The following is a 19,463-nucleotide window of genomic DNA, read 5'->3' as shown; positions in this document are numbered from 1 at the left end:
GAAGACGCTGTGGTCTCTTTCTTAAAAAATAAATAAATAACGTAATTTGAACTTAAATCAATATTTCATGGCCATTAATAATTTATTTGGTAAGTAGCCATGTACTAAGCCGAATAATCTACAGTCAGCCAGTCAAATTTATGTAGATACAAGAACCCTCCACTCCTCATCAGAATCCTGATCCCCTTTTCAGAGATTTATTTACTTTTTTGAGAATTTGTATTTTGACTTGCTGACTGTAGTTTATCCCTTACATATCATATTATATCATATCATATCATATCATATCATATCGTGATATATCAACATGACCAGATATTAAGGAACAGAATTACCTGAGAATAGTTGCTTAGTGGGGGCAGAGATCTGGGCTTTCTTGGTGATACGGTAGGCATGATCAGCAGTACCAGCTCGGCGTGAGGTGCAGAAACCTGGAACCTTCTGCACACCTTCAGGGAGTGAAGGCAACTGCAGGACCCGCAAAACATCAACGGGATCTAAAGGGGGGAAAACAAGAAGAAATGTTTGTGTTCGAGAAGAAAAAAAATAGAAATGTATATTTGGTTACTTTAGGTTTAGTTTTACTATTAGGTTAACATTAATTTATCATTAGGAACATTATAATCAGCCCACACAAAATCAGCGGACAGAGAACTTCACAGAAAGTGCCGAATATTTTAGCATAATTCAAAAGATATCATTAAGAAAGTTCTACACATTCCAAGCATGTTTTTGTTTTGATTAATTTTTTTTGTAAATCGTTACAAATATTCAATACACATACTGTACGTTTCCAACAATAAAAGTAGAATTTTATACATAAGTATGTAAATTGTAGTCTATCTCTATCTAAATGTAGTATTCTAAGCTCAGTTTAACACATTTTACAATGTTTAAATCCATTCTGCAAATGTGAAAAAAGGTCAGCAGATTCCATTAGACCAGTTCTTTTTCACTTGGATTTAAAAACGTTTAAGAAAACCAACAGCATAAATTATTTTTAGTCTGAGCAAAATATAACACAAATGTCAGACATGACTTTAAAAAGTGCACTTGTTTCTGCAAACACCACTTGGCACAAAATATTCAAAAATGTCCATGATGCATTTGAAAAGTGGTTTAAAAACAGATGTTGAATCCTTTAATATGCCCCACACAGGGAAGCTTATGTCTATTTCCATCTTATTATTGCTCTTGGCAGCCCTGTCTGTCTTTATGTGCTTCAAGTGAATCCTGATGCCATCTGTTCAACTCACTGTCTGCACTGCTCAGAATATTAACTTCTAAAAGTATGTTAAACTCTGCACCTTAAGTCTTAATGTATCTGCAATACATATTTGAGGTTAAGAGTGTTTGGCTTCTACATCCACACTGACATGCACTCTTTCTAAATCCTGACAAATCTTTGTTTCATTTGAGATTAGTGGTGACACTTTTCTCTTAGGGTTTTCCAGTATTTTTGGCCCCAACAACCACACACCAAAATCTGAAGGACAACGTGCACAATGTGTGCCACTGTTTGAAGCCTCAGCCACAAAATAATCTGCCCACTGGTCCTTCCTAGTTCAAACAGATTTCACAGGGGAAGAGACCCCTCCAAAAATGTGTGAAAACATTTCCTGTTATAAAAAATACATATATTTTTAGGCAACTGTAACATAAAACTAGGAATAAGGAAAGGCACATGTATAAGTAGGCACTGTAGGCGATTTAGAGGCACTATTACTGTGTGCCTCTGCAGCACATTCATAGATTATGGCAATTTAGCAAAAAACTGTTACCCAAAAAGGATGAGAAGAAAACAGTGACATTTTTTTCTAAATGGTCACCATGATGGTAGGGTGTTTGTGGGTTGCCAGTGTTACAAAGCTGTAAATAGGGTGGTTGCAAGGGCATTGCTAAATTGTTGCTTAAAGGGATAGTTCACCCATAAATGAAAATTCAATCAGGACCACTTCCATCAAATGAATACTTGAATACTTTATTCACTTATAGACAAGTGAAGCATCTGATGTTGGGTGTATGGTTCTGTTCTGGGCAATTTCTCCGCCCATCCATGCAATCATGTATGAACAGAGCAGAGTGCAGCAAATAATCCTGAGCTTGACTCACGTGACTTGACAGAACTAACGCTGAGCTTGATTTCTCTCATAATTTACTCAATCTCATGCCATTCTAGATGTAAATGACTTTCTATCTTCTGCTGAACACAAACAAAGATTTTTAGAATATTATCTCAGCTCTGTAGGTCCATACAATTAAAGTGAATGGTGGCCAGAACTTTCAAGGTCCAAAAAGCATATAAAGGCAGCATAAAAGTAATCCATAAAACTCCAGTGGTTAAAACCATGTCTTCAGAAGCGATATGATAGGTGTGGTTGAGAAACAGATCAATATTTAAGTCCTTTTTCACTATAAATCTCTACTTTCACATTCTTCTTTTGTTTTTGACGATTTGCATTCTATGTGCATATCGCCACCTACTGGGCAGGGAGGAGCATTTATTGTAAAAAAGGACTTAAAAATTGATCTGTTTCTCACCACACCTAACATATTGCTTCTGAAGATATGGTTTTAACCACTGGAGTCTAATGGATTACTTTTATGCTGCCTTTATGTGCTTTTTTGACCTTCAAATTTCTGGCCACCATTCACTTGCATTGTATGGACCTACAGAGCTGAAATATTATTCTAAAAATCTCTGTTTGTGTTTTGCAGAAGAAAGAAAATCATACATATCTGGGATGGCATAAGGGTGAGTAAATGATGAGAGAATTTTCATTTTTGGGTGAACTATCCAAAAGTCAAAATAGTCCATCCCCTAATCTCTATGATATTCTGGTCCCTATATGGCTTGCATCCCTACTTCATTGTAAGTCTATGGAATATTTTCACCCTCTTTATCATCTGCCAGGAGAAAATCATAAGTCTGATCACTTAGAAAAGTAATAGCACACATTTCCTCAACAAGATGCATGATTAGAGGTGTCATTCTTGAAGCACAAACAGTGTGAGACGAGTTACATGCTGAAGTTTAACACTTAGGTTTACAGGTTTGTTCAAATTCCGAACCACAAGAATTAGCAATAGTAGTAGTCATTATTCACTAATTTATGGAAGACGGATCCCGCCTTGGAAATGAAAAAATAAAAAAGTATTTATGACTTTTTAATCTCACAATTGTGACTTTTTTTTTTTTTTAATTACAATGTTATATTTCGCAATTGTGAGAAATAGAGTTGCAATTTCGAGATGTAAACATGCATTACAAGTATTAAAGTTGTATTTGCAAAAAAAATAAAAAAAATAAATAGTCACAATTGTGAGATATAAAGTCAGAATTACCTTTTTTTGGTTCTAAAGCAAGATCAAGGCACAATACTAATCATATATTATAAATAATACTTACAATTTAGGATTGTAAGACTTTTGTTCAATCTATTGAACAATCTTGTTCAATCATAAGCACTTTCAGAGGATTGGAATTAATAGTTAGACATCTAACTCTTTATATTGCTTAATTAGATTACAAAGTCAGAATTTTCATGATACCGTTTAAAAAATATAACTGAGTGTTCCATTTTAATAGACTGTCATTAGTTCTTCTAAGCCTTATATTTATAACACATGACATTATTTTCTCTTTGTTTATCTACCAAACAAGTGCACTGAGAAAAGAGCACACACATAGATGTACATCTATTATGTGCATTGCAAACACGTCCTTGGATGTTCAAAAGCAAGAGTGACTTGTAGCTCTCACAACCAGAACACTGTGTGCTCACACAGACCAGCAAACACTGAAACAGACAAAGGTTCTCTATGGACAAGACCTAACACAGACATTCCAAACAGTCAGCCATTGACAGTCTAGGTGACCCCAACATTTCCGAATGCATTTCTACCACCAGAACTCTATCGTGACCATACAATATGGGTGACAGTACATTCCTGAAGATCCAAGAGTTGGATACTACATCCTCCCCTTCCTTGACCTCTGGATCTCTACCTTCTCCTGAAAATCATTGTTGTGAGGTTCTTCAAATAACCATGCTAAATACCAGCAAGACATTATCACATGACACCTTGACCTTTGAACTCTCAACTTTACTGGTGAGAGTTGTGAGACGGTCGAATAAAGAAGCAGATGAAGAGAAAGAATGAATAGATGAAGACATGGAGGATGAAGAAGATGTAGAAAAGATTCCACATTTGTGAATATATCAAACACCTGCAACAACTGTGACAACAGACCACAAACAGATTAAACTTCAACAGATGTACAAGACATAAAGACAAATACATCGTGTCTTTGGATCCGTCTCTTCACTCTCTTTCCACCAACCACAATATTTAGGCGTGCATGTACAGGCCTGTCTGGAGGTTATAATTTAGATCATTGCTCTCTATATTTATGATTTATTTATAATACTCAGACAGCAATGCCATCATAACAACTCCTGGTATAATAAAGGGGTTACAGAGACTTATATATCAAACAAGTATTTAATGTTTACAGACTGCAAAGTCTGACAGAACAGTAGATATTTCCTTGATCTTAATGAAAGGTTAAAAAAATGCCTATGGCAGACACAAGTGCATGAACATTTTAGGGGAATATTGATGTCTACAGGGTGTAAGCAAGTGAAATAAAGATTTTACTGACAAATGTAGTACCTTTATGACTTAAAGACACCCACTGAGATTTTCTAAATGATTTGTAAACAAACATATACAGTAATAATCTACCTCTTTATACCTCTAAACAAAAGGTCATCAGATAAATATTTACTGGCATATGCTTTTATCCAATTTACAGTGTAATAATGGTATAAACTACAGTATGTTTCTTGTTTGTTATGCTACAGGAAACATTTGGATTACTAAAAGTTATTTTCATGCCTTGGATAATATATAAATTAGATTAAGGGGCTCTCTGCTAAGAACATACATGCACATGTAGCATTTGAACATATGAACAAAAGCCATTAATTGATTATATATACCGGTATTTATTTCCATCCACAGAACTGCCACTCACTGGATGTTATTTGTTTTTGGCACCATTCGGAGTAAATTCTAGAGACTGTTGTGCATGAAAATCACAGTAGATCAGCAGTTACAGAAATACTCAAACCAGCCCATCTGGCACCAACAATCATGCCATGCTCCAAATCACTGAGATCACATTTTTTCTCCATTCTGATGGTTGATGTGAACATTAACTGAAACTCCTGATCCGTATCTGCATGATTTTATGCACTGCACTGCTGCCACATGATTGGCTGATTAGATAATCGCATGGATGATTGTTGGTGCCAGATGGGCACAGAGCGCCTCTGCTTGGTACTGCCAGGCTGGATAAACTGACCACATGGCCACTATATTAAACATCATGTAAACTAAGAAAAGATTGAATGTTTATATAGACTATCCATAGCTACTGTATACTGTAAACTATAAACCAAAGTATACACAATTTAGAAAAAATTACTATATTACTAATCTAAGAAAAACCCTAAAAGTTACTCACTGAACATCTGTTAACAGCAATCCAAGACTGCCGTAATGGTTAGTTCTGAATTAAACCTTTTGTTATTTCTGAACTATTAAGGTCAAAGAGAACATTGTTTATTTTTTGTAAGAAAAAGAAATGCTGGAAAGATTGGCCATGATTATTGGATGCTTCGGTGCACTGCAACAGCAGCCACACAGGCACTTAATCCAACCCAAACAAATGCACTATTTGCCTTGATTTCTATGGTAAAGCACTTCTATATGGTAAAGCAATTCTGTTTTTAACAAATAGTTTAATCAATCAACCTAAGCATTTGTAATCTTAAGCACTGAGTTTTAGCAATCTGACACAACTTTCATCAACTGAATTCATTAAAACTGAAAAGATGCAGCCAGCCATCCATCACTGAATAAATTATACCGTTATGATCATAAGGCATGCACAAAGCGTCCCTGAGACACTAATAGAAAATGAGCCAGACTCATTTTCTATCAGTGCTTATTATGTGCACAGTGAATCATTTAGATGTGGTGCTACAGAGTTAAAAAGCTTGAGCATAAATTGGGCCCTCTTGTGGTGTAGTTGTCTGCATTCCACAAAAACTTAATTTTAAACTAACCTTGAAATACAGAGATTATTGTGAGATATAACATTTGCACACACTACAGTGGTATTACAATAAACTAGACCAAGAGGTGTTCAGCTTTTGTAGAATCCACTATCTTGGTAAAGACCCCTCCATAGAATGTTTCCAAGTTTAAGAATGTTTCCGGTATAATCAGCCCCACAGCACAAAGAAACATGTGTGGAAAAGAGACCCAGTGATCTATTTCAGGTATTTATGTCAAGGCAAATGCATCTGTGGATTTGCACAAACCATTACACCAACTTCCTATGACCTTTCTGAAGCTAAAAGAAATACGAGATAGCAAGATCGCTTTCCAAGAAACAGTGTATAGGCTGAATCTTGGTGACTGACAATGTCTGTCAAACATACCACAAAGCTGCGCTTCTTTAACCAAAGGAACCATTCTGTTGTCAACAGAGCCATTTGTGGAAGTGTGAAGGTTCTACTAGCCCTGTTGTGGTTAAAATGTGGAAATGGAGTTGGATGAAAAGGTGATGCTGGCCAAGCACTACTAAATATGTTATTAAAGTAATATCCAGGTTCAATACAAGTGAAGTTCAATTGGCATAGTACTGATTACCACAAAAATACATTTGGACTTGCCCCTCCTTTTCTTTTCTTCTTTTAACATTTTTATCCCCTTTTCTCCACAATTTGGAATGCCCAATTCCCACTACTTAGTAGGTCCTCATGGTGGCGCGGTTACTCACTCAATCCGGGTGGTGGACGACAAGTCTCAGTTGCCTCCACTTCTGAGACAGTCAATCCGCGCATCTTATCACGTGGCTCGTTGTTCATGACACCGCGGAGACTCCCAGCATGTGGAGGCTCATGCTAAACTACACGATCCACGCACAACTTACCACGCGTCCCATTGAGAGCAAGAACCACTAATCGTGACCACGAGGAGGTTACCCCATGTGACTCTACCCTCCCTAGCAACCGGGCCAATTTGTTTGCTTAGGAGACCTGGCTGGAGTAACTCAGCACACCCTGGATTCAAATTCACGACTCCAGGGGTGGTAGTGCCCCTCCTTTTCTTTAAAAAAAAAAAAACAGAAATCTGGGTTCCAGTGAAGCACTTACAGTGGAAGTCAATGGGGCCAATCCATAAACGTTAAAATACTCGCTGTTTCAAAAGAATAGTCACAAGATGTAAACAATATTCATGTTAACATGATTTTAGAGTGATAAAATCGCTTATTAACCTTTCCTGTGTAAAGTTATATCCAATTTTACAATTTTGTTGCCTTGACGATGTAATGTCAACAAACCCTATAACGACTATAAAAATTACGATTTAAAAAACTTTACAGCACAAATAATACACAAGTTTTAACAGAAGAATTATTGTAAGTGCTTTTATAAAATTATAAGCTTCAGATATCTGCCTTTAAACCCTCCAAGAAATTGGCCCCACTGACTTCCATTGTAAGTGCCTCAATGTAACCTCAATTTTTGACTTTTTTTATTTTTATTTTATATATATATATATATATATATATATATATATATATATATATATATATATATATAAAAGGAGGGACGAGTCAAAATTTATTTTTGTGGTGATCAACATTATGCCACGAATGCTGTCGACTGAGCTTAACTTGTATTGAATCAGGAATATTCCTTTAAGAACATCCGAATGCCCTTTCTATGCAAAAATTATACATTCAGCAGACTACTGTTGAGAAACACTAGTCCATTAAGGGACTAAAGAGGCCCTCATATGCCCAATTTACTTTTAGGTGAGTGAGCGGGCAGGTTAGGAGTGAAAGTAACAAACAATGACAAGTTGCATTTCATGAAACTGTGAGGACTGACGGACACACCCGTGAGAACAGTCTTTCCTCACGTGCTACGAAAATACGTGCCAGTATTCCAGGTATTTCCTTCACACACAGTGGCTCCATTCAGTGCTCTGCCCTGCTTGGGTTGAGGGTGTTTTGGTTAACATAAGTGAGACAGACCGTTCTTTGAGAATACTGCCTTTGAAATGAGGTTAAATGAACATCCATGTTAAATAAATATTCCCCGCCTAAAATCACTGCGCTCTCAAAAGTCTACTGTCCGATTTCGAGTATGAAGGGGACCGCTATGAACTTAACTATCTTCTTACTCGCATTCATATCGGCTAAAATAGTTAGTTTATAGACTTCTTGCAAATACACAAGGGAGTCAAATGAGATATTGAATCAGCGATCTGGAATCACATCCATGCTTAAGGTGCACGTCACAATCTTGAATACATTGTTGTTGTCGTAAGCACATTAATGCAGTCAATTTTATCACCTCGACTGAAATATACATCTCTCCTGTGTTCGGTCTGACAATGTTTAAATGTCTTAAATCTGATTATGCCTGATACTACTCTGGTAAATGTCGACTCTATGGAAAAGTTGGAGAATTTGAAGTGCCTGTCGGCAACTAGTGGTGAACGCTAGAAGCACAGCCTTTAATTAACAGTTCGGTGTAGCCAGATTATTAAAAATATTTTAATTGCGCAAAATTAAATACATATGGCCCTTGGTGAATGATTTGGGATGAATTTGGAATTATTAAATAATCAGAGAAAAAATAAGTTGATAAAAAAAAATTATAAAAATAAAAACGAATTGTAAAATAATAAAAAGTACATATAAAAAAAGAAGGAAAAAAAAAAAAAAAGAAGTGAGAGGCAGTGAAATGAAGTTAATAAACTGTGACATACTGGTGGTATTTACGATTAGACGGACCAGAATGTAACCTTGACACTGAAACGCACCGTCCTATCCTATGCCCCCGCCGGGAATGCCACATTATATGTGCCAACGCGGCCTCAACTCATTGGCCTATATTGTCCTTTTTTGTGCAAATTTCAGCTCTTTACACATCTTAACAAGCTAAACATGTGATTTTAATCGAATGGCAACATCATTTAAATATAAACCAAATTATAACAGTTTAGACTGAGTCCACCCAAGGTGGCGTTTACATCCAAAGGATGTTACAACAAAATAAAAGGGAATAGAATAGAAACCACCTGTGGTTTTACAGCCGACAAATTAGAATAAATAAAATGAGTGCATATAATTCATCCATATTCTTGGAAATCTGTGTACCTGTACATATGTTACCTGGAGCGCGTAAAGGCGCATAAAACCCAATGTTGCATGCAAGTAGGTTACAATTAAAATGACCTGTGCGTACATCATGTCACTGTTTATTCCATCAAAATAAAGTCCACAAGCGCCCAAAATTCTCCAAAATAAAAGTAAAATCCTCACCTGCTCGTGCCAGAGTTAGAGTCATGAGCGAGACAAACACCAGAGCGCACCACGGTCTCCGCTTCTTCCGAATATCCATAGTTTCCAAGTTTTGACCGGTTTGGTTGTACTACAAGGCAGGACAATTTCAAATTAGAGTTGCTTTTTCTTTCTCTCACAGAAAGTCAGTCGAGATAATCTTTGACTTGACTTTCAGAGAGCCACAAAAAGTTTAGTGCGCCTCAAGAGACGTCTTTTACGCACACCCACCTGGTTCTTCAATAAGTTACCTATCTTATGTACAAAACTTAAATAGAAAAAAGGGAACGGGAAATAAATATGCAGTTTTACAGCTTGAAATCCCTAATGCTAGAGCCCCATTGAGTTAACAAGAAAGCAGAGAGAGCAGAGAGAGACTTGAAATCACTCTCTCTCTCAATCTCTCTCTTTCTCTCTCCCTCTTCTTACTTTCTCCCACGAAATGCGAAGGAACGGGTGCGTGTGTGTGCGTGTGTGGATGAGAGGGCAGAGAGCAAAAGGAGAGGGAGGGAAAGTCATGCATACGGACTTGTGTGGACCTCTACACTATAAATGTGAATTGTATGAAATTATGAAAGGATCTAGGCTATGGGCTCAAAATATCTATTGATTAAAGGAGCTTTTTTATGTTGACGTGCCAGCGATTGGCACGTTCATCAGTCAGTTTTTTCTCCGTATTTATTTCTGTTAGACAGCTGAACCATGTAGGACCAATGGGTCCGTATAGGCATGGAGAATTTCGGCAGCCAATCAGATCCATATCCGCTCTTGACGTCACGCACCGTTCATCTCCCTTTTCATACGACTGTTCGACTCGTAAATGACCATGTCAGCAGGTACAGAACGGTGTGATAACTCAGCCCAGTCAGCAAAACGTCAATTTAGTTACATATTCTGAAAGCAGTCTTATTATTGAAGTTTATTGTAGTCTATTATAGTATAGTAGTAAAGGTGAATTCCGGAAAATTGGTCCACTTTTTAACAGTCATCTCAAAAGGTGTCTCAATTTACCTGAATTAAGACTAGTATAGTATAGTATAGTATAGTGAAGTATAGTATAGTATAATATAGTAAGGTGAATTGACATTTACCTGAATTCAGACTTTAGTATGGTATAGTATAGTATAGTATAGTGAATTTAGGTGAATGTCAGGAAATGTAATCTCAATGTCAAGAAGTGGACCAAATTCAGACTTTAGTATAGTATGGTATAGTATGGTATAGTATAGTATAGTATAGTATAGTGAATTTAGGTAAATGTCAAGAAGTGGCCCAAATTCAGACTTTAGTGTACTATAGTATAGTTTAGTAGGGTGAAATCAGGTAAATGTCAATTTACCGGAATTCAGACTTTAGTATGGTATAGTATAGTATAGTATAACATACTGTAGCATAGAATAGCATATTAAAGTATAGAATAGTATAAGATAGTATAGTTTAGTTCACCTAGCACTATAATGTGAATTTACGTAAATGTCAAGAAATGTCATCTCAATGTCAAGAATTGGCCCAAATTCAGACTTTAGTATACTATAGTATAGTATGGTATAGTATAGTATAGTGAATTTAGGTAAATGTCAAGAAATATCATCTCAATGTCAAGAAGTGGACCAAATTCAGACTTTAGTATAGTATAGTATGGTATAGTATAGTATAGTGAATTTAGGTAAATGTCAAGAAATGTCATCTCAATGTCAAGAAGTGGCCCAAATTCAGACTTAAGTATACTATAGTATAGTATAGTTTAGTAGGGTGAATTCAGGTAAATTTCAATTTATACTATACTATACTATACTATACTGTACGATACCATACTAAAGTCTGAATTCAGGTAAATTGACATTTACCTGAATTCTCCCTACTATGATAGCATAGCAGAGTTCACATAGCATAGTATAGATTAAATTCAGACTTAGTGCTAATTTACCTGAATTCACACTTTAGTATAGTATAGTATAGTATTGTATTGTATTGTATAGTATTGTAGTACTATGGTGTTTGGCCAGGCTGAGAGAAAAAAACATCATGCTTCTGCAGTAAATTCTGAGTAAATGTGATTGTCCATTGAGGAATTTTTTTTATTTGCTTTGCTGTTAATATATCAATTGAGGTCAGTGCATTTTAAAGTCACAGACACATACAGTAGATAGTCTTTTCATGGTTTTACATCAGCAGCACAAACCAGATTGATTAAGCCTATAATTAAATCTAATCATGCTTTCCCTCTCCACGTTTGATATCTAATCGAATCTCTGATACACCAAAGATGTTTCTTCTTTCTTTTGTTTGTTCTCTCACTCTGTCAGCCTCATATATAGAAGCAGCAGACTCCAGTTCTTCAAAGTAAAGGATAAAAAAGGAAACCCAGTCATTTATTTAGGTTACGCCTTTGCTCTGTCCAGGGATCTTTATAAATGTATGTGCTTTGAAGAAACAACCCTTTTATGAGACTAGGATTCCTCAAATTAATAGAAAAAAAGTTGCAAATACAATAAATACATTAACTGAAATAAATTAAAACATTTGTTTATTTATTTGAATTATTGCCATTAATTGGTTATAAAATGCCACACTGTGAGAAGCCACTAATCACATAATGCCCTAAACTGTGTTCTTTTACAGCATTAAAGCACTCACCAACAATATTAGTTCCTGACAAGGACTTTCAACTGAATTGCTTTTATGTTGTTCACAGGGTGATTTATATGATTGGCTTTGCATTGTGCATGATTATGAGCATTGCATATTGTGGTAACAAAAATGCTTGCAGCAAAGTAAAACAGTAATTTAAATCAGTGTACAATTGCCTGTTATTGTCCAAAAGAGAGAATCTTTAAACGATCATGGCATGTGTTTTTGTATTGCCTCTTGCCAGTGCACTTTAGTGCATTTCCATAATAAAACAGTAAATCATACCCTTTAAATGTGCGGTGTACCCATTGGCACAGAGAGTCAGGAGGAAAATGTGAGAAAGAATAAAGATATTTTACTAATGTAAGAAATGATCATGGAGATTGAGGGATGTGAGCAGAATCATCTCACAGGTGGAGAGGTGCTCGGTTGCCTAAAAACAAATGAATATCTTAAACGATGTCAAATCATACTATTACTATTCCTGTACAATGAATTTCCTAAGAAACTGTATACAATTTTCACATGGCAGACAGTTAAATGGTTGAGATTTAACATTTAAAATAGCATTAAAACCTCCCTGTACTTGGACTGAACTGCAACTGTTTGAGCTCATGTTGGTGAACATGGACATCAGACAAGGTGAACATATCAAAACCAAGCTGAGCTTGAAGCACAGGTGAACGCAGACCTTGAGAAGTTATAAAAATCCAGCTGGGGTTGAATGGTCTGAGACCAGTTTACATCCAGGGAGGCATTGAAGCGCAACTTCAACTCAAACACTGAAAAGTGCTGTAGAGAAGAACTCATATAAATAGATGACTGACATAATGTCTTGGAATATATATATATACAAACCCTGAACATGGCAAACAGATTATTAGGAACCAATATTAGGATAAAGTAGAACGTAAAAATGCAAAAAATAAATAAATAAAGCCACTCAAACTTTGACATAGAAATCCTCAAGACAGATGTTTCCCACCTTGAGCGAATACAGCTGTGTAGATTAATACAGCCTACTAATTTGTCCACAGTAATTTCAGGGTTTGACGATAGGCCACTAGCCATGTGGTTATGTAGGTTTCGGTTGGCCACCCATGCAACATATTTTATGTCTGACACAACATCTGAGTGAGCAAATTAATTTTGCTTGTGAAATATCTGCCAATAGGCCACCAGCTCTCGGGTTACGTGTTGTATAGGAACTAGTGCAATGGGGTGGAAGCACACAAAAGCCAGCACAAGTTTTCCTTGGAGACAGACACGGCAAGTGCATGTGGACAGTATGGTTATTTCCAAAATGGGGACCTTGTAATTACAATAAAGCGACCAGATTATATTGCAGACTTCCTTTCAAAAAGTCTGTATTTTACTGGGCAGGGCTGCAAACCATGCACACACACCCTAGCCCACTACAACACACAGAAATAGATTGGGGGGGGGGGGGGGTGGTAAGGAAATAGATTGGCATGTGTATATTTGTGCATGGGTGCTTGCGAGGAAATGGACTGGGTTGGTACAGGATTACAGCAGAAGCGTTGAAAAAAACAGCATGATGCATATGCCTCAAGCTCCCAGTAAGTGGGGACCCAGATATAACCACACAGAATGAGAAAGGTAGAAAGAATGGGTCAGTGACTTTAGATACGGGACTCATACACACCCAGATCACACTGTGAAATTTGTAAAGATGAGGGAGCGGTAGGCTAAGGGCCAGTTAGAAGTTTTTGGAGGGAGTTTTTTGTGCGAAGCAAATGTTTGCCATCTTAAAGGTTTCCATGCCAGTTTATATTTGAGAGTTTTTGTGTTTGTGTGGCTACATCAAACTGTCAGTTATTCCAGTACGAGTTTAAAACAGCAACAAATAAATGTTTGTTTGTTTAACTTATTATTGCCTTGCAAGTATTATGTGCAAGTGTGTAAACACTGACATGAAAGGTTTTTATTAAATGGATAGTTTACCCAAAGTCAACAGATTTACTCACCCTCATATTGTTCCAAACCCCTACGACTTTCTTACTTCTGTAAAACACAAAAGTAGATGTTAGGAAGAATGTTAGCCTTAGTCACCATTCACTTTCATTGTATGGAAAAAAGATTCAATGAAAGTGAATGGTGACTGGAACAACATGAGGGTGAATAAATAATGACAGAATTTTCATTCTGGGGTGAAATATCCCTTTAAGGTCTCCGTTTGGCTTTTCTGATATATTCTAAATGTGGCTGTTTAAACTGCTTCAGATCATTTAGCACAGTTATGCATCATTAAGCAAAATGTTCTTGAAGTTCTTCAATCCCCTCGGTAATGGTGACCATTAAACAATATGAAACAGCTACTAAGGGAAATAGGGAATGCAGGAAAATGCACAGAAAGCTCATTTAATAGAAATGTAACAACATATATTCTATGGGACTTCAGTAACCATAGGGAACATTTTCAAATGAGATCTCTTATTATGATAAGATTAAATATAATGCAAAGGAAAACTTTACCTACTCCACTTGCTTCTCCTGAGACATGTGTGTCCTCCAGAGTTTCAGAAAAGATCTCAACAATGTCCCAACCTGTGAACAGTAACGTAAAGATACTAAAATATGCAATCAAAAGTCAGAGATTTCAATATGAACTTAAACATTTCTCATCAAATTCTTCCAAGATGACATTATCTGAACTACGCACTCCACATTAATCTTATAGCTCTATACTTGTTACTATATGCAGACAATTGTCGCATTTGTTTCCATTCTCATTTCCCCTTAGAGATATAGTTCACCCAAAAATAAAAATTCTCTCATCAATCACTCTTTCTTATGCTGAACACAAACAAAGATTTTTAGAAGAATATTTCAGCTTTGTAGGTCCATACAGTGCAAGTCATATTTATTTGTGGAAACAAACATGGAAGTGTGAGAGAGAGCGAGCAAGAGAATGACTCAAAAAAGTACTTTGGAAAGAGATGATGTAAAGAGAAAGAACAGGTAATGAATAGCACTGGAGAAGTCACAGAAAGCTTCATGGAGAGAAAAAAAAAATCACTGGAATTAATGGGGATGGTGAGGGGGGTCTGATGGCATGCAGGAGGAGAGAGGAAATGAATGAGACCTATTGATGGAGAGAGAGAAAGAGAGAGATCAAACATTATTTACTCAGAGAGAGAGAGAGAGAGAGAGAGAGAGAGAGAGAGAGAGAGAGAGAGAGAGAGAGAGAGAGAGAGAGTAACAAGGGAGTCAGAGAGCATGAGCAGATGGAGAACATTGATTCAAATGACCCACTGACTGAAGTGGAAATCTGGGTACATACTGATGAGAAAAGGGAGGGGACAGTGATGGAAAGGACAGAGAGAGAGGATGAGAATTTCCTGGTTGTATTACTAGTTGTATTCCAAATTGCAATAAAAAAGTCACTTTTGAAACATGGCAATGAAAAACAACCATCCACTGGCATGTAGCCATAGACATGTAGACATACTGTATTGTTGCATTTAAAAAAAAAATAAAAAAAATAAAAAAAAAACATAATAAATCTCCCTGTGTATTTGGGTCAATGACAAATAAAGGATGTCCAAGATGAAAAAGAAGAAAAATCTAGCTGAAAGCACATGCACTCCAAAAAATGTTTTTGCTGCTTGCTCAATTTACTTGAACTAAAATGAACTAAAGCAATACAATTCTAGAACATTTTGTCACAACTTGATTTTATTGTGTTCAATCCATTTAAATTTGTAAAATGGAAGTTTACTTAATCCATTTGAGTTGGGACTACATGAATACTTTTTGTGGTGTTAATATAGCATTGATGAAATGGGAAATGAGCATGGGTTTTCTGTTTCCCAGCATGCTTTTCACGGGACTCAATAGGGAAAGTAAATGTTAAAATTAAAGTGTTATTTTATTAACATAAAGAAATAAAAACAGATTTGTTTAAGTTACATTGACACATCTAATTTAGTTAGATTTACCCAAATAAACTAGGTCCTTTCTACACAAAGTTTTTGTGTTGAGACTACTTAGTTATTTTAAGTTAAGACAACGTTCAAAGTGCATAGACAACAAACCTTAATTAACCTGGGGTTAAGTGCTTTGCTCAAGAGCACAATTGTTCAAACTACCAACCCTCCAGTTACCTGCAATAAGTATTAGTCACACCACCACACCAGCTCAATTTGTAACTCAACTCATAGCAACTGCACACTGAACAGATGTTGTTGCTTCCAGGTGTCCTGCAGCTATTTACATGATAAATCTTATTACAGGTAATTAGTTTGTAATACCTCATAAATTATGTATGACAACTTTATTAATTGTTTGACCCCCTAATTTAATGTGAATAAAGTATAGAGTCAATTTGGCAACACAGATGTTGGTATGAAAAAGCGATATGATAGGTGTGGGTGAGAAACAGTGAAATATTTAAGTCCTTTTTTACTATAAAATCTCCTCCCTGCCCAGTAGGTGGTGATATGCATTAAGAATGTGAATTTGCCAAAAACAAAAGATGAAGAACTATTAGGAGAGAAGAGTGCTTAGGTGGTCTGTTTGAAAGTGGAGATTTATAGTAAAAAATTACTTTAATATTGATCTGTTTCTCATCCACACCTATCATTTCTCTTCTGGAGACATGGTTTTAACCACTGGAGTCTTACGGATTACTTTTATGCTGCCTTTAACCCTGAAGTCATCACTGATACCCACAATTATTGCAGATTGGAACACAAGAAAATGTGCTTTGGATCATAATTTTATACACTGAAAATGAAAGGTGACTGAGACTAAACATACTGCCTAAAATCTCCTTTCATGGTCAACTGAAGAGAGGCATACAGGTTGAAAGACAGCATGAGCGTGAGTAAACAATGTCAGAAGTTTCATTTTCAGAGAACTATCCCTTAAGGCATCAGTCTTCCTGTTTGTATCTGGCAAAATGTGTAAGAACATCTTAGCACTGCACTGTGTCCCTCTACAGCTTGTGTGAAACAACAGGCCTGTTTGTTCACCCAGTGGTCACACATCAGCTTGAGGTGTCTGTGGCACAGACTATCTGTATACTGCACTGTAATAATGCACCTTTGTAGCTGGACTAAAGCAAAAGGTGAGGAGGAGAGAGCTCACACAATGGGAGCGGTCAATGAGACCTGCACCCCAGGGGCTGGATGAGGAGGAAAGGGAATGTACCACTTGGGTGTTGAGGAAGAGGGTGGGGCGGCCAGGGTAAGCAGAACAGAGGGGTCTTTTGTGAGGCAGGAAGGGACAGAAACAGTGAGCTGTAGGTACAGTAGAACACTGAGAGTAGTGGAGGTAAAGAAGGAGAGATTGAGAGGTAGAGAGAGATGCAAGTAGACTTTTTTTGGGGCATCCTATGCTTGTGGCACAAACACAAACATACACACACAAACTTGTTTTTATATCATTGTGAGGACTCTCCATAGACTTCCATGCATTTTATGGATTTTATACAGATCTAACAATAATTTCTATCCCCTAACCCTCACAGAAACCTTTTTGTATTTTTACATTTTCAAAAAAACTTTGTTTAGTATGTTTAATAAGACATTTCTCTCATGGGGACCGCTGGCTGGTCCCCACAGTGTAGGTGATCTCAGGTTTTACAATCCTTGTGGGGACATTTGGTCCCCACAATGTAGTATAAACATGTACACAAACACACACACACAAAAAGCCCATGATTATATTGTTGGTTAGTGTATCCAGTACTTTTATCTTCTGCTTTCTAATGTGTACTTACACAAAGATTCCTTACCGAAACTTTACTTATGAAAATAAATTGGCCATAAGCATAATTCTCTCTTTTGAGAATTTGGCCGTTCCACATGGTTACAGAAGTGTTCACCACATCTTTTATATTTTGGTCAACAACAAGTATGCATGTCTTTTGTACTTGTACTTTTTCACTGCAACACAAACCAAACAGAGACAAAAAGGATCCTATAATGTCAACAAATGAAAAACCCAAATCTCTTGTATGGATTTGAATGTTAAATTAATCACCAGATTAATTGAACATGCAAGCTAATGGATTTTTAAAATTTCTTTTTTTACTTGAATTCAGTTTTTAATATAGACTTAAATATAATTTGAATTGTAATTTGAAATATAATCCCTTCTGTAAACTGCAGTTTGAAAAAAAGCCATTTGGCCTCTTTGGAACTGTTAGTTGCCTCATATTGCTTTTAAAATGTATATGCCAAAGTGCTAATTTGCAAACTTCTTATGGCTACTGACGCAGACTAATAATTGGCAAGCAACTCCACCTTTGCACCTCCATTGGTAATTATCCACTTTACAGGAAAACTCTTTATTTTTTTTTAAAGTGATTTAAATAATTTGCTTGTGTCGTGTAAATTGGTTGAATAATAGGTAGAATCTTAGGCTTTAAATTGATAGAATATTCAAATACGATTCAAATATGAAACTTGGTCTGGACGCCTCAGTTTTAATAAGGTGGCTGAAATTTCAGCAATGGTCCACTCGGATGCTTTTCAGGTGACCAATCAAGAACATTTTAATAATTACAATAATAATGTATTCATGAAAAAGGATAATTATTGAGTGTGTTGGAAAAATCAGCCTCCATAAGGTCTGCTTTGCTGGGAAATTCCATTTTAAGGAACAGTGATGGTCATTGAAAGAGTTTTCTGTCCTGCATTCACCCCACACCACTGCTGCTTCAGCTGATATGTGGAGCTGCCTTGTAACTAAACTGATTAAATATAAGCAGCTATTTTAAGAGCTATAGATCCATATGAAATGGACACATTTTACTAATTGCATGCTTTGCTCAACTTAGTCATACACTTAAAACATTATACAACAATAATTCTGATCTATTTCAACTAGATCCTCTTTGCCAAGTATATAATGTAAGGCATATTTTACCCTCCACAATCAATAAATGACTAGATGAGAGGAACAGGGTGCAGACTAGTCACTTTAAGGGTAATACGGATGGGTGTGAAATATAAAAAAAAAATACAAATCTTGGCTTCAGGTTTTGGCTTCAGTTGTTGAAATGCAGTGAGTTTACTGCGCAAATATGACTGAAAATATGCGGCGCTAAAGTGGACAGCTTCATTCCAATACAGAGAAGTCATTGTGAGAGCTCCGCCTAGAGGCCGACAGAAGAACTACAGGCGCATCTTTCACAGAGGGCAGAGCATTTCTGCGCAGGTTCAAATCAGCTGAATAACATGCTGAGAGATGTTCTACTAAAATATTGATTATTTTATATCGCAACCCTATACGCTTTTACCCCTTTTGCCAAAGCCATGTCCAATTAATAAATACATTAATTCACTTCAAAACCATCACACTATCAGAATGGCTCAACAGACCCCATGACATTTTGATGCACATATTACTGGCCGTTTGTCTGTTTGTA

The 19,463-nt window shown here is 36.4% G+C and overlaps 1 protein-coding gene across 2 annotated transcripts in view; it reads right to left on the bottom strand.

Annotated features, from left to right (window-relative positions):
- The window catches only part of LOC127425595 (collagen alpha-2(XI) chain-like), a 54,151-nt gene extending 44,351 nt beyond the window's left edge, over nt 1–9,800 (bottom strand). For both annotated transcript variants that reach the window (XM_051671732.1, XM_051671733.1), the window contains exons 1-3: nt 9,665–9,800; nt 9,416–9,524; nt 336–497 (exon numbers count right to left, since the gene is read on the bottom strand). In XM_051671732.1, the coding sequence (XP_051527692.1) occupies nt 336–497; nt 9,416–9,494 (241 nt within the window). In that variant the 5' untranslated portion in view covers nt 9,495–9,524; nt 9,665–9,800. The remainder of the gene's footprint in view (nt 1–335; nt 498–9,415; nt 9,525–9,664) is intronic.
- Nucleotides 9,801–19,463: the final 9,663 nt, after the last annotated feature.

This window comes from Myxocyprinus asiaticus, chromosome 34 (assembly GCF_019703515.2).
Source record: "Myxocyprinus asiaticus isolate MX2 ecotype Aquarium Trade chromosome 34, UBuf_Myxa_2, whole genome shotgun sequence".
Taxonomy (NCBI): Eukaryota; Metazoa; Chordata; class Actinopteri; order Cypriniformes; family Catostomidae; genus Myxocyprinus; species Myxocyprinus asiaticus.
The sequence above is the reverse complement of the archived record's forward strand: the minus strand, read 5'-3'. Positions and strand labels throughout refer to the sequence as shown.